At 43.2% G+C, this 14409-nt stretch overlaps 1 protein-coding gene across 1 annotated transcript in view; it reads left to right on the forward strand.

Annotated features, from left to right (window-relative positions):
• skila (SKI-like proto-oncogene a) overlaps positions 1–13582 on the forward strand; it is a 35901-nt gene extending 22319 nt beyond the window's left edge. The window contains exons 2-7 of the mRNA XM_037786964.1: positions 176–271; positions 1011–1099; positions 3302–3444; positions 6280–6650; positions 7348–7578; positions 9145–13582. Coding sequence (XP_037642892.1) covers positions 176–271; positions 1011–1099; positions 3302–3444; positions 6280–6650; positions 7348–7578; positions 9145–9393 — 1179 coding nt within the window. The 3' untranslated portion in view covers positions 9394–13582. The remainder of the gene's footprint in view (positions 1–175; positions 272–1010; positions 1100–3301; positions 3445–6279; positions 6651–7347; positions 7579–9144) is intronic.
• The last annotated feature ends 827 nt before the right edge of the window (positions 13583–14409 follow it).

The following is a 14409-nucleotide window of genomic DNA, read 5'->3' on the forward strand; positions in this document are numbered from 1 at the left end:
GGTGATTTTCCAAGAATAATATATATAGAGCTCAATGCTTTTGTCATATTAAAGGTGTCCCTGATGCCCGTTATGGCTGAATGCCAATACTTCTATCTCTTTCTCTGTTGTGTTAAATCTTGGTGTGTGTGTGTGTGTGTGTTTTAACCGCCATCTCTTTCTCTGTGTGTTTCAGAAGGCAGTGGAGGAAGAGGAGAGCCAGGTGAGGAAACCCTCGGCAGATCTCTGCTCCCCCAGCAGCAAGTCGGCCGATGTCGACCCTGCAAGAAAGGTCAGTCGCTGGCTCCCTCCCTATCATCCACCCATCCCTCCATCACCTCCTACCGCTCCAACATCCCCTCCTGTCTTCCCCCTACCCCTCCTCTACACACAGGTCAGCTCTCAGGGCCACCACCCCCACCCTGACTGACAGACACACCCCCTGCTCACCCATTCATAGCGGCACGCTTCTCCTCTCTGACCTGTCAGGAAATACACTCATACAGCGGCTGAAAGGCTTTGCTTCTTTACCTCCCCCCCATCGCAGCTCACACTGCACCAACTTTACACACGCAGGGAAGAAGCTCTTTATCATGATCTTTTTTCTCCAACACACACACACACACACACACACACACACACACACACACTCTCCCAGCTGATGCCTGATGGATGATCCCTCATCCACATGTATGCATGCATATATTAGCTTTATTAGGTTATAGCTCCAAGAGCACCATGTGCAGTACAACACATTCCCTTCTCCTCCCGCTGCTTCTCCCCATGTATTCATGTGTATAAGTGTGTGTGTGTGTGTGTGTGTGTGTGTGCGTGTGTATGTGTGTGTGTGTGGGGGCGTGCAACTGATCGCCATTGTGATAATTCATCTGCTCAGCTGCAAAATTTTATGCAAAGATCAATAAATTTGGATGGAAGATGCCATTCTGCGCCTTTATAACCGTAACACAATGGCTTAAAAGACAATGTTGCTGTGTTGTGTGTGTTATTTATGTGTGTGTTCTTTCTCTCAGGGGAAAACATCTCCACCTACTCTGGTGTTCAACCGTCTTTTCTCAGACATCAAGGAGGAGCCAGAACACCCCTCCCTGGTCCATCCCAGGTACTACACCTTATGAACTTTGATTAAACAACACTAATACAGCATTTTACGGTTGCTACTCACAGTTATTTTCATTATGGTTTTATCTATGGGTTATTTTTCTGATTAATTACTTAAAAAGACAATGAGAAATGGCCTTTACATGCTCTAAACTCTAAAGTCTAAAGTGACGTCTTCAAATGTCTTGTTTTGTCCGACTAACAGTACACAACCCAAAGATATTCAATTTACAAAGATATAAAATAGAGGAATAGAGGATTAAAAAAACGCATACAAAAAACACGGACTTGATGTGCAAAGACCTTAATCGTTGCAGCTTTAGTTGGGTTTTTTTGGAGTTGTTTTTTTTTCGCTGTGTAGTGCACTTGTAACTATTACTGTATTAATGTATAAGTGCTGTAAATTTGACTGATTTGATGAAGAAATAGGATTTTTTAACGGACTATTTGTATTTAAGTTGTTTAAGTTTGTTGTTTAAAGGAAAGAATTTGCTTAAAAAAAGCATATATCAATACTTGAGGCTATTCCTGTTGGCCTGGTATTATCTTTACAAGCCTGCCGCCTCTGTGCCAGAAATGTAGGTGGATTTTTTTGCCCTTCTGCTTTAGTGAAATAATTACCAAGTAAAGTTAAGTTTCAGTTTGACTTCAGTTTCTTTCTCAGTGAATGAAATTCCCATCCCTAATTTCCCTAATTGGCGCTGCACTCCCTCTTCTGCTCTGTTCCCTACTCGTCCTCTCTCCTTCATCACATGTGCCACTCCTCTCCCTCCCTCCTTCCCTTTCCTTCCCAAAGCCCTGGTTTCCTCTCTTCTGGTTCTCTGTTCTTCCCTACATCCCTCCCCAGAGCACACCAGCCTCTGTTTGGTTACGGCGCTCTGATCACTCACACGGTAATCTGACCCAGATTAAAAACTGGAATTAGATGGTTTACGGCGCCACAGCTACATGTGACTGCCTTGACATACTGACTGTGCGGAGGCTCGCAGACGTCAGGCCAGACAAATTGGCAGGATTAGAGTTCTAGTCACCTACCAGCATCACATGACTGCTGCACTCTCAAACCAGTCAGGACTTGCGCAGACCAGTTTGGAGCATGTCTTTTGCATTGCAGCGTTACTAATAATGCGCTGCTACAGCCAAGCGGCGTGCTTGACATCCACAGCACTTAATGTCGTGTTTGGGTACTACCAGCATCCATTAGCGTTACACTTGTCAAATACATGCCAGGCTTACATTATTCAATCACATCTTTCATGTGAAGGAGTTTCAGATTCCCATTCAGGCGAGCAGGCAGTGCTTCGTCTCCATCCAGAGGAGAGGAAGCAAGGCTCGGTTGGTAGTTTTTTCAGGCAGAGTCCCACTGAGCTGTCATGCTTAACCTAGTTCACAGCTCCAGCTCAGCTCTGTCTGGAGGGGACTGCTGGTGGGGGAGGGGTTCAGAGTTTCTCTTCTCCTCTCCTCCATCTGCTTCTCTTTCTCTCTCTGTCCTTCTATTCCTCTCTCTCCTTCCTCCTTCCCTCCCTCCCTCCCTCCCTCCCTCCTTTCCCACCATGCAGCCAGGAATAGACAGATAGTGTTGGCTCAGTGGCTTCAGTGCATCTCCAGGCACTATCTCTCTCTCAGTTGTACCCACTACCTGGACATTTGTGATAAGCAGAGAGGTCTGTTTAGGCTGAGATCCTGTAAACGCACGATAAGAAGTATCCATATTCCACACTGTGTTCTCAGCTCTTCAGATGGGGCTTTACTGAAGGCTGAAACAGCCACCAAATGACTTTTGTTCCGCTGCGTTTTATTGCTCGAAAGGTAAAAGGGCCACATGAGTTATTGCACGTGTATGTAGCTTTATGTATATCAGCACTGCAAAGTCCATAACTCGTAACATTTTATGATGTTTACTGCAAAGACAGAAGTGTGTGAAAGGTTACACTGCTACCATTATGACTAGAATAAAACAGATGCTTGTTTCAATACGTACATTATTAGCAGCATTGAAAATGGCCATGACAGTTTTTCCTCGCCAAAATTTAGCGTAAGTTTGGAGCGTTATTTAACATGCTTCGCAACAAGTTAGTATGACATGGTTGGTACCAATGGATTCCTTATGTTTTCTACTTTGACAGCCCTAGTACTGTATGTGCATATGAAGTCAATTCAATGCTTTAAAAGTCTTCTTTCTTTATCTCTTTCTCTCTCCCAGTTACTACCTTTACACATACGATAAGATGGTGGCTCCCAACGTGTCTCTGCAGAGGGAGGCGGAGATGAGCCCCGAGATGTTCGGAGCGCTGCTCAAACACCACTACAGCCGCAGAGTGCTGGGCCATGATGAGCCACCCATGGGTCAGTAATGAAGCACACATTAATACACACAGAGTTGACTTACATTGACCAAACAAACAGAGACAAATGGGTAGATATTTATTGAATATGCAACCATGCCACACCAATTCAGAAATTGAATTCAGATTAGAACCACCAAGGAATGTTTTCTGTCTGCTTTTGAACAGTGTTAATGTTGGAACGCATTTAATGCAATCTGGCAAAGTATTCAAAGAGGTACGACTATAAAAACTAAAAGCCGCTTCACTTCAGGTACTGTATTGTGGAGCAAGAAATAAAATGTCATCAAATTTAATTTAATTTTCCTTAAAGTTCACAAGATATACTGAGAATCGCCACCCTTTTTAGATGGGATACTAATGAGGCAAGTTCTGAGCGAGGAAGTCCTCGTCCTCCCACTTCTCAAGCCTTTCACTTTTTATCCATTCTGTCAAATGCTGCACTCAAATCTAATAATACTAAAATAGAATAATAATACCTTTTCTTACTTGACCTTCTTGTGAAAGTAAATGCAACACTCTACACCCTACAATAATTATGCCCATGCAAGTAAAAAGCTGAAAAGGGCAAGAAATTGCTTGTAATTTCTCCATTAAATCATTAGCTTTAGAACAAGCTATTATTAGCTACGTGCTCACATGGTCTACCTACATCACCTAACAGGAGACGGCAGGTGAAGGGACATTTATTTCAGAGTTCAGAAAGTTTAGTTCAGAAATCAACTTTGTGTGATTAGCAATAAAAAAAATATTTGGATATTAATATAGATTAAATACACTTTTTCATAATAGTGTTTGTCTTACTTATTCAGCATTTATAAGCATTTATAACATTTAACAAATGAAAAATATTGAGCATTTTCTCATTTTAAGAACTTGAGTGCAGTCTAAAAAAAATAGACCTTGCCAATATCACGATAGAAACAATATAGAAAAATATATACTTATTTATATTGTTTTGACAATATGTATCGTCATATTACCCAGCCCTAAGCAAAATGATGATAAAACAGTATTAATTTAGAGTGTGACATCGCAGACAGTACCTTGAAACAAAAAATCTTACCTCAAGCTTTTTCTGATTGAAAGTGGCCTTTGAGTTAAGATTTTGTTTTCAAATATGAATGTTCACTGGATTAAATTTGTTATTAGAACCAGGTTCAGGTTAAAGGATTTCCACAAACAATAAGAGGCACTGATATTTCATAATTTAAACATGAATTATATCTAAAATACTCTTGCGTGTTCACTGTATGTGCATTAGACACACAAACATGGCTGACACATGCCTACTATAAATACATGACACACATACAAGCGAGCGATTTACATACATAAGCAGAAGAGACATGCAGATCATGTAGAGCAGACACGTGCTTACTGTAAACATACAACCTACAGTAAACTACCATCCAACACACACACATGTTCATGCACACGCTTACCATTGCAGCCTGCAGCGATGCACATAATCATGCATTGACCTTCACATAAAGACTCTGGGGGCACCTCAGTATTGATGAACAAGAGGAGCAGAAATGGCAGTGACCTCTTCTCTGCACTGTGTGTGTTTTTAATGTGCATGTTAGAGTGTGTATATTACGCCTGCATTAATAAGATGTGTGTTTATATATATATATATTTATATGTATAGAGAGAGAGAGGGTGAATCATGGGAATGGCTTCCGTCTGCCATTATTACGCCACGTCTGACTGCCAGGCTGTCTCTCTCATATCTCTCGGGCGGTCTGCTCCCCTTTTTTCTCCTCCAACCAATCTGTCTCTCGTCCCTCCATCCTCCCTCTCTTTTTCCTGGCAGCTTTTTCCACATCCTCCCCGAGTCCGTCCTCCGTCTGCTCCCGCACTTCCTCTCCCATCCATCCATCCTCGTCTCTTTCTTCTCTAGCTCCCTTTATCTCCGCCTCCCTCACAGTCTGCTGTCACTTTTTCTTTCCCCCCTCCTCCTCCTCTTCCTCTTCGTCCTCTTCTCTCTTTTCTCTCCTCATTGAATGCTTTCCTCCCCCAGTCTGTCTGTGTGCCTCTCTCTTTCTCCTGCTTATTTCCTTTTGATCCACGACCAAATGACCCACTCCTGTTATTTGTGTGCTTCTACTATCGTGTGTGTGCAGAGCACGTACTGTATGTGGGTGTGTGTACGCACATGCGCAAAGCCAGTTTGAGTCAGTAAATGAGTGTCCTCTCCAGCGCCAGACATGCTGCGTACAGAGCATGCTGTTTCCTGTCACACACATACTGTATGAATACATTATTCTGGCAAACAACCCCCCCCCCCGCTCTCATTCTCTCTCTTTCACTATTTCTTCTACTCTTTCTGTCTGTGAGCTCATACCTTCAAACACACACCATCATTACTAGCCTACACATGCCCCACTGCAGCATCTGTGCACATGTGTCTGTGTTGTGAGAGTGTGACACCGCCTGTTTGATCCCTTTCCCATGATGCACACCTTTAAAGGCCACAGTGAGGGAACGAGCTAGAGTTTGAACAGAGGAGGAGCCCACGCAGAGCAGCGTAGCTCCCACACAAGGCCCTTTATTCCTCGCTCTTCTTTCTCAGTGTCTGACGGCGCGCAAACACACACGCACACGCAGAATTTGTGGGTGAATGTTTGGTTCCTCGGCTGTTGCCATGCCGTGCTTGCGCTCGCGCTGAGAAAGAGGTGTGAGCTTTTATGAGGTTGTGCGAGGGTGTTACTAAGCGTAGGCGGGAGTGTGCACCAGCTCGGCTCGCACTTCCTGTCTTTCAACCACCTCCTCTTCTTTTTTCTTTTTTTTTAAAACTCCTTCCCTCATCCTCCTCTTCCTCCCTCCTCAGATCTTCACGCGTCGCCTCCCGTCTCTGCTGGCGCCGAGGAGGCCAAATCCCAACGTGCCGCTGCTGCCTCGGCCACTGAGCGGGAATGCCAAACCCAGGCAGTTTCCATGGAGACAAGCAGCCAGAGCTGCAAGAAAGCCACCCACACCCCCGCACACACCCCTCCTCCTCCTCCTCCTCCTGCGTCGTTGTTGTCGCCGGTAACGGAAGTAGCGGCTAAGGACACGGTCTCTGCCATGAGCAGTGCTGCAGTGGTGGTGGGGGCGCTGGAGGACGACAAGGACAGGATTGTTGTGGAGATCATGCAGATGTACAGCAGGCAGCAGGAGAAGCTCAACTCCACCCTGCACAAGCAGCTGCAGCTGGAAATGGTGAGTTGGCGGTCGGAAAGAACAAAGACCAAGATAAATGAGCCCCGGACTAAGACCATAACTGTCCTCGCCTATTAAAAGTGTCCTTGACGTAGATGTGGAGGTGATGCTCACCTTCCATCGACCCCTTCATCTCTCCCTCCTATAGCTGAAATAATCCTAAAGCCTAATCTGTCCAAATGTTGGTATTAGATGGTTCTGCTATTTATCAAACAAGTCAGTTATCCCAGTTCCCAGATATATGAATGAAAATAGGTTCTATGGGTACCCGCGAGTCTCCCCCTTACAGACATGCCCACTTTATGATAATCAAAAATTTGCGATTAGTTTGCGATTAAGGGCGATTAATTATGGACCATCATGCTACTAATTGTGATTAAATATTTGATTTGATTTACAGCCCTAGTATATACACAAAACTTTCATTTGGTGGTTTGTCCTCTCTTTCCACTTTTGTCTTTTTCGCCCTTGACGATATCCATAATCCCAATAAATGCCTTAAAGGTCACATGCACAGTTTTTCGATCTAAATGTTGGCAGCAGGGCGGTAGAATCAGTAGTAGCCTGCATTCTACTGCTATCAAACATCTGACCTCTCTGTGGAGGGGCTGAAATGTAAAGCATTTTTCTCTGCAGGGGTCAGTGAAATATCACATTATTATCGTTATTTCTCCTGACTTAGTCTCTGTATCTCCAGGAGCTGGAGGCGGTGCGTGGGGGCGAGGCTGCGAGGCTACGGGAGCTGAGCGCCGAGCAACGGGAGCTTCGCAGCGAGCTGGAGGCGGTGCACAGCGAGCAGGCGCGGCAGCTCAGCCAGGCCCGCCAGGAACAGCTGGAGCTGGAGACCCGTCTGGAGCAGCTCCGACAGCAGGCCTGCGCCTGCGAGCCGGGGGCACAACGCCAGCAAGAGGCCCACTACGCTGCACAGGTACGGACTTAGACAGGAACACATGCACGCACAGCACCGGTTTTTGGCATGGGAAACAGTCTGAGTGAATCACAGCGACACATACAGTCTCCACATTGGCTTGGATCGCTTAACATATGCCATTTTTATCTCAGACGTTACGGTGCCACGCTCCAATCAAACTCAAGGAAGCATCAGTGCAGCTCTCTACATATTGATACTTCCTTTCATTTTCTAGGCATTTACAACCAATGAATTCACTTTGTTTTCAATTCATTACCATGAATGTGCAAGAAGATATTAACAGAAGGATATTGACAATTAGCATTGTAACGCAGCACATTCAGACAACAGGGTGAGATATATGATATAATGTCAACATCACTCTATGGATCTTTTATCCTCAGTCAGTTCCCACTCAGTAAATACGAGCTGTGTGTTTGGACCAGTAGATGTCGATTCAATTTTAGCTTTCTTTTAAATCTGCCCATCAAATATGAATGTTAGAATTTTGAGACCATCGCCCTCATATTTCCTCTAAGGGTAGCGGAGAGCATTTTCTACCAAAACCTTGAGAGCGAAGATGTGGTCGTAGTCTTTCTGTGTTTGAGAGTTTCCCTACTAAATAATTGTCTGTGTATTGGTTGTCCTATATGAGTCACTATGCTGTTGAAGAGTGTGAAAACACACACACTCAGAGCCTTTGTTTGGGTTTCCACTAGACTTAATCTTGATTCTGTTATGTTGGCCTGAGCTCCGGTCTGCAGTATCCCCCTCCTGTCTGTCATTGAAGCTGCCCCGCCCCCCCCCTTGGCATCAAACACAGGATGTCTGCCAGTTAGTGAGGAAAGGGGGTGTGCATGTGTTTGTGTGGCTATGAGATTAATGCTGGCCTGAAACTAGACATTGTGTTAAGTTATTTCCCCATTTTACACACATTTCCAGTAAAAACACAGAAGTGAATCTAACTTGAAATGTAAGAATGTCGTTTACATCTTTTCTTATTTGATGTTAAATCACATGAATCACATTTTCTCTGTGCTCTCTTTGGCTGACAGCAGCACATTGGTCGTTACAGTAGGCTGTAGTAAACAAGCTTAAGGTTAAAAAACAATGTGATGTGACCACTGATGGATTAAAGAGCAACAAACAATGAGGGTTAGGGTCTCTCAAACCAGGATATGTCTTCATCTTGACAGTCACAAACTACAGTGCAACACCAGTAGATAGCCTATCTGCTATACGTTGCACAGTCTGTTATGATGGCCTACTAGCTAACAACGTTTCAGCCGCTATCTGTTTGTCTAAATGTTGTGTGTAGGGTCTGTTTTGTGTACCGTTTTTGATAGGAAGAGAAGGGCTACAACCCGCTGCAGTAGCCCGCTACAACCTAAAAATCACAAGTTGCCAAGTAACTTTGACAGCCCTAGTATTGACATTTGACAGCGTATCATTCCTACACATCACAGTGTCTTTTAATAAGTCTAGCATGATTTAATGACAGATTATTGTTAAAGGTGTTCCACTATATGTTTTTTGATGTGCTGTAAGCATACGTTGACCTCATGTCTTTCTCTCTCCTCCCAGTTGTCGGAGCTACGTCAGAGGCTGGAGCGGGCGGAGGCGGACCGGCAGGAGCTGCAGGAGGAGCTGCGCAGGGAGCGTGAGGCGCGGGAAAAGCTCGAGCGCACAATCAGCCAGCTCAAGCAGCAGATGGTCCAGTCTGCCACTATGGGAGGCAGCCCCTCTCCTCCTCTTACCCCTTCAACCGGACCCCCTAACGCCCACTCCCCGCACTCCTCCTTCTCAGAGGCCCCAGCGGCTGGCCAAAAGTAACTGCCACCCCTCCTCAGGCGCCTCCCTCATTCCTCTCCCGATCACCCGCCAACTCTACAGACACAAACAAATCAGCCTGAAGCAGAAAAGGAGCTTCACATCTCCTCAGGCTGTTTTTTAAGTTGTGCATCTCACCCTCCCCTTTTTATTTCAGTGTAGGGACTGACTTTTGTTTTTGTAATTTAACATCACTTAAAAGTTTTATGTTGTGTTTTTTTTATTATTCTTTCTTTTGCTTCCCTCTCCTCTCTTTAAAAAGTATTTAAAGATTTTTTTGGGCATGTATGTTTGATTTAATTTATAGTTTTTACTGAACAAACAGCTGCTTCACAGACGGGAGTTTGGTCAAGTAGAGACCAACTCAACCCAACTCTATTTTTCCGCCCCTCACCACGATTGTCAACCTCCTCTCTCATCCCTTCTTGCTCTCTCTGGATTCTGGAGCTAAAGACTTGGAGATTTCAGACTTCAGCTAATTCATGCTACTACCTGGCACAGCAGCCGGCGCCCCTCGGACACATAATGGTGCTCGGTTGCATGCCCCTCCTCCGTCTCTCTGTACGTACAGCCCGAGCGCTCAAGTACCAGCGACTGCAGGAAACTGCATGGACATTTCAATTTTTTTTTTGCTCCTTATAAAACACAGAAAGAAAAGTGTAACAACATGTTTAAAAACAAATCTATATGGAGGAGAAAGACCTTTACTGTACAAAAAAAAGACATTTTGCAGATGTCGTAAAACCTCATGAAAATATGCCAATAGTGACGCTGAACTTGAAATGAGTGTTTTGAGTGTGAACCCCACAAGGTAGCTAGCTAGCAAACTGTCTGGCCTGGACCCCAGCTGCTCCTCACACAGGCTAGTTCCCCTCTTCGCTCTGCTGGGCAGCACCTGGACCAACAGTCTGTCTCGGTTGATCCAGTGTCTCCTCTGGCCCCCCCCCTCCCCACACCTTGCCCTGTTGCCCTCTGCTGGGAAACTCCTTAACTTAACACTGTGGTTTTCACCCACTTTAGGCCAGACTGGAAACACTGTGCTCTTTTCAGGCTTGGCATGAAGAAGCTCACGAGCAGTGTTGTGCACTTAACACGCTCTCCTCCCCCAGAATCCCCTGGGAAAGGAATGTGTCTGGACACGGGGGCTGGTTGAAGCCGGTGTAGCTTTTCTAAGAAAGAGGGAAGTCTGACATGTGCGGTAGCTGCACTGTGCAACATCCTTACATGCCCGCACACACTCGAGTGTGTCGGTGCCGTCCAGGCATTCAGGCAGAACAATGGCCCCAGCGTTCCCAGCAGATGATCAAAGCTCCAGTCTGTCCCTGTTTTGTTTTCCGGGCTTTTGTGTCTTCATTGTTAGCAGACGGTTTTTATCCACCACCCTGTTTTGTCAGAGTGTCATCTAAGAATGTGGGTCGCAGGTGAAAGCAGTTATTCCTGGGGTGGTTTGGGCCTCGAGTCTGGCCCCTGCTTCACGTTATTCTGCCTGGCTGAACAAACAGCACCGGGCAGGAAGAGGAAGAGAGAGGAGGCGAGGATTGAGGGGAGCGTTCGGGGGACTGGTGCACTCTCCCCCTGCGGCAGGCTGGGTGGCCCAGACGCCAGGGGTACAGAGGGAGCCCTTTTTGTTTGGTGCCGTCAGAATGGGGGCAGCTGTTGTTGTCGTCCGTGGGCCTCTGCTCGCCCTCGGGTGAGACTGTACAGGATCCCCCCCTCGCCCTCTCCCACAAAACGACCGTCACTCACTCACACTTACCCGTCCATCCATCTCCAGCGCCGGATCAGCTGGGGGTGTGCAGTGTTTTGTAGATGCCCAGGAGAGCGAGCAGACGTCCAGCCAGAGGAAGAGAGGACTTTTATTGTGTCAGTTGCCAGGCAAAAGCGCTCTTTATTGCCACTAAGGAGATCCCCGCAAGCGAGTGTGTGCGTGTGTGTGCATGTGTGTGTGTGTGTGTGTGTGTGTGTGTGTGTGTGTGTGTGAGTGTAAATAATTGTTTAAAAAGAGAAGGGGATCAGCTAAACGCTGAGCTTTTTTTAATGCATCTGCTATAAATGCAAATTGATAGACATTCCACTGTGCTCCATCCTGTTCAATGCAGATTTTCTTACACAGCTTCCCTTTACAATAACAGACCTTAAAGACCGGGCAGAGTACAGTTGTGGTTTGTTGATTGTCATAAAAGCAGGTGCAGGTGAAAGCCAGTAAAATCAAACCCACGCCGCAAATGTACACTCTACTGTTCCATTTATTGAAATTATGAAAGAAAATATTTAACGTATTAACTAAAGATTTATATTCACCTTGTAAATACAGTAGTCATTAATATATTAACTGTTCTTCTATGAAAAATCTTCAAAAGGTTATATAAATTGGACCAGAACTAAGGCTTCAGATGCTTTCTTTTTTAAAAAAAGTTACTTGACTTTTGTCGAGTGGATGCGGGGGGAGTGAAACGCATGGTTTCCTGAGACATGACGCAGGACAAAGGCAAAATAGGAAAATAATACTTTGTTACACACTTCCCCCCTTTTATGAAATGATGCATTTGTTTTTTTGTGGATTTCATCTTGACGGACTGTTTAACGTGTAATGTAATGAGCTCTTTCCTCTTTGTTAAACCCCGTACCCCCCTGAGATAAATTGAAAACAAAACACTTGTTTAAGAAAATGCATTTTGGAAAAAAACAACAAAAAATTCTTAATTTTGTTTTGCATGTTTTGCTGCCCCTTATATTTTGTGTCACCGGGCCAATCTATCAATCTGTTCATTGTAAAAAAAAAAAAATAAGAAAAGAAAAGATGATGTTTCCCCCTCACGTAACGCACAAACTATTGAGATGGCTCATATGCATGAACATTGAACATGTGCAAGTTTTATATCATTATTGGTTTAGAGGTCGGCTAAATATAAAGTCAGAGTATGAAGAACATAAAATGTAGCCTAATTTGATTGGAAATGATGTGTGAAAATGTGTGTGTGTGTGAGAGAGAGAGAGAGAGAGAGAGAGAGACAGAGAGAGAGTGTGTGTGTTGGCCTCCCACGTCTGACTGAAGCACAGCAGCTTTGAAAAGGGAAAGAGAAAAACTTGCTCATGTAGCTCTGGATGTGTACTTATGTTTTCTGATTCTGATCACGTATCCTTGTCTGGATGTCGCTCAAAAGATAATCAGTATTAGTTTTTATTGACTTAATTACCTCTTTAGCAGGACAAAAAAAATCCTTTCAATTCAACACATTAGCAGATAACTAATCTGTTGTCTCTAATTTTACTTTGTGTAATTTGCATTTTATACACAAGGGGGCGTTGTTTAGCTTCTTTAATCGTACACCATAATGAAAAAAAAAAGGACTAAATGTAAATGAAAGGGGAGAAAAATCCCTTGTAACACGGTTTGCTGGGCCTTTTTGCATTTTGCAGTGCTATGAGAACTTGGATATGCTTTGTACAGGATTTTTACAGGTGTGAAGTTTGCCCAACAGACACAAAAACAAGGTGAAAGTGCAAGCAGAGCTTAACCATGTGCACACGTTTGAATACAGGATTTACATACTCACTTGCTCCCGGCTATGTGGAGAAAACTAGTAAACAAAATCCAAGGTGACCTTTGAACTGTTGCAGGTGGTCTGCTATGTAGTTGGGTGTGTAATTTTCAGCCAGTAATTATTCTATGCCAGTGTGGGAGAAGTGGGAAGTGTGACTGCATTGGTGATTGATCACACAGATCACTGCTTACAAAGAATAGGTACACCATGTTTTAATTTATACACATCCTGCTATAGATGAAAAAAAAAGATTCATGGCTTTGCTAAAAAAGACCCCTTTTCTCCCCTCAATGCTGTTCTGAAACATGAAACACAAGTGTCTGTGTTTGACCATTGCATACTACGTTGCCAATACTACAGTGTGATGAGACTTTTGTTCTTGCATGAATCGAGACACTGTTCTCCTACCTCATGTTGTGATATAAAAATATGTTTTTTAAGCAGAAGACACTGCATCTCTAACTGTTTATCATCATTGATATTTACTAGTAAATTACATACCTGTAAATGCTTTTAGCTAATACCTCAGTTGTATCTAGTGTTTGTTTTTTTCTGTTTTTGCCCTTCCCTGATTTCAGATCTTGTAAATATACCCTGTATAGACAATGAACTTGGATCAAATTCAAGTAAAGTTCTGTAGTGTCGAACCAGTGTTGTCTTTTGCCTTCTTACCTGCTGGTGATGATGATTTCTGTCCTGATAACTTCCTTATTGACTTAAAGGTGCTCTATATGATATCCAGAGCATTAATATAGCAGCAAAATTTCAAGTTTCTTTATTCATCAGGTGTACAACAATTACAGTAAGTAGTCATTGGCAATGAAAGTCTTGGGTCTCAGGTACCCTTCAACAAGGCTCATTAAAAATGTATAAATAAAAAAGGAAAATAACACGAGTAAAAACAAAATGAGAAACAAAGATGTAAAATAGTCCAAGTTAAAATATATGAATGTAAACAAGACGGTAGTATGTACAGTATATGCATGATGAGAACTAATATATATATATATATACACACACAGTATACAGTATATATATACACTGTATATACTGTATACAGTATATACAGTATATATATATACATACAATATATACAGTATATACACAATATACAGTATATATATACACACACACACAGTATACAGTATATATACAGTATATTGTATATATACTGTATACAGTATATATACAATATACTGTATATATATACACAATATACTGTATACAGTATATATATATACAATATACTGTATACAGTATATATATACACACACAATATACTGTATACAGTATATATAAACATACAATATATACAGTATATACACAATATATACTGTATATATATATACAGTATATATATATACAGAGATGTAAACAGGAATGCAGTTTGTATAAAGAAGTAATAAATATATGTATATATATAACAACTATTTGTTACATACAGATATAGAGGAGTAATGGCTACCTGAGCAGA

The sequence above is a fragment of the Sebastes umbrosus genome, chromosome 12, assembly GCF_015220745.1.
Source record: "Sebastes umbrosus isolate fSebUmb1 chromosome 12, fSebUmb1.pri, whole genome shotgun sequence".
Classification (NCBI taxonomy): domain Eukaryota; kingdom Metazoa; phylum Chordata; class Actinopteri; order Perciformes; family Sebastidae; genus Sebastes; species Sebastes umbrosus.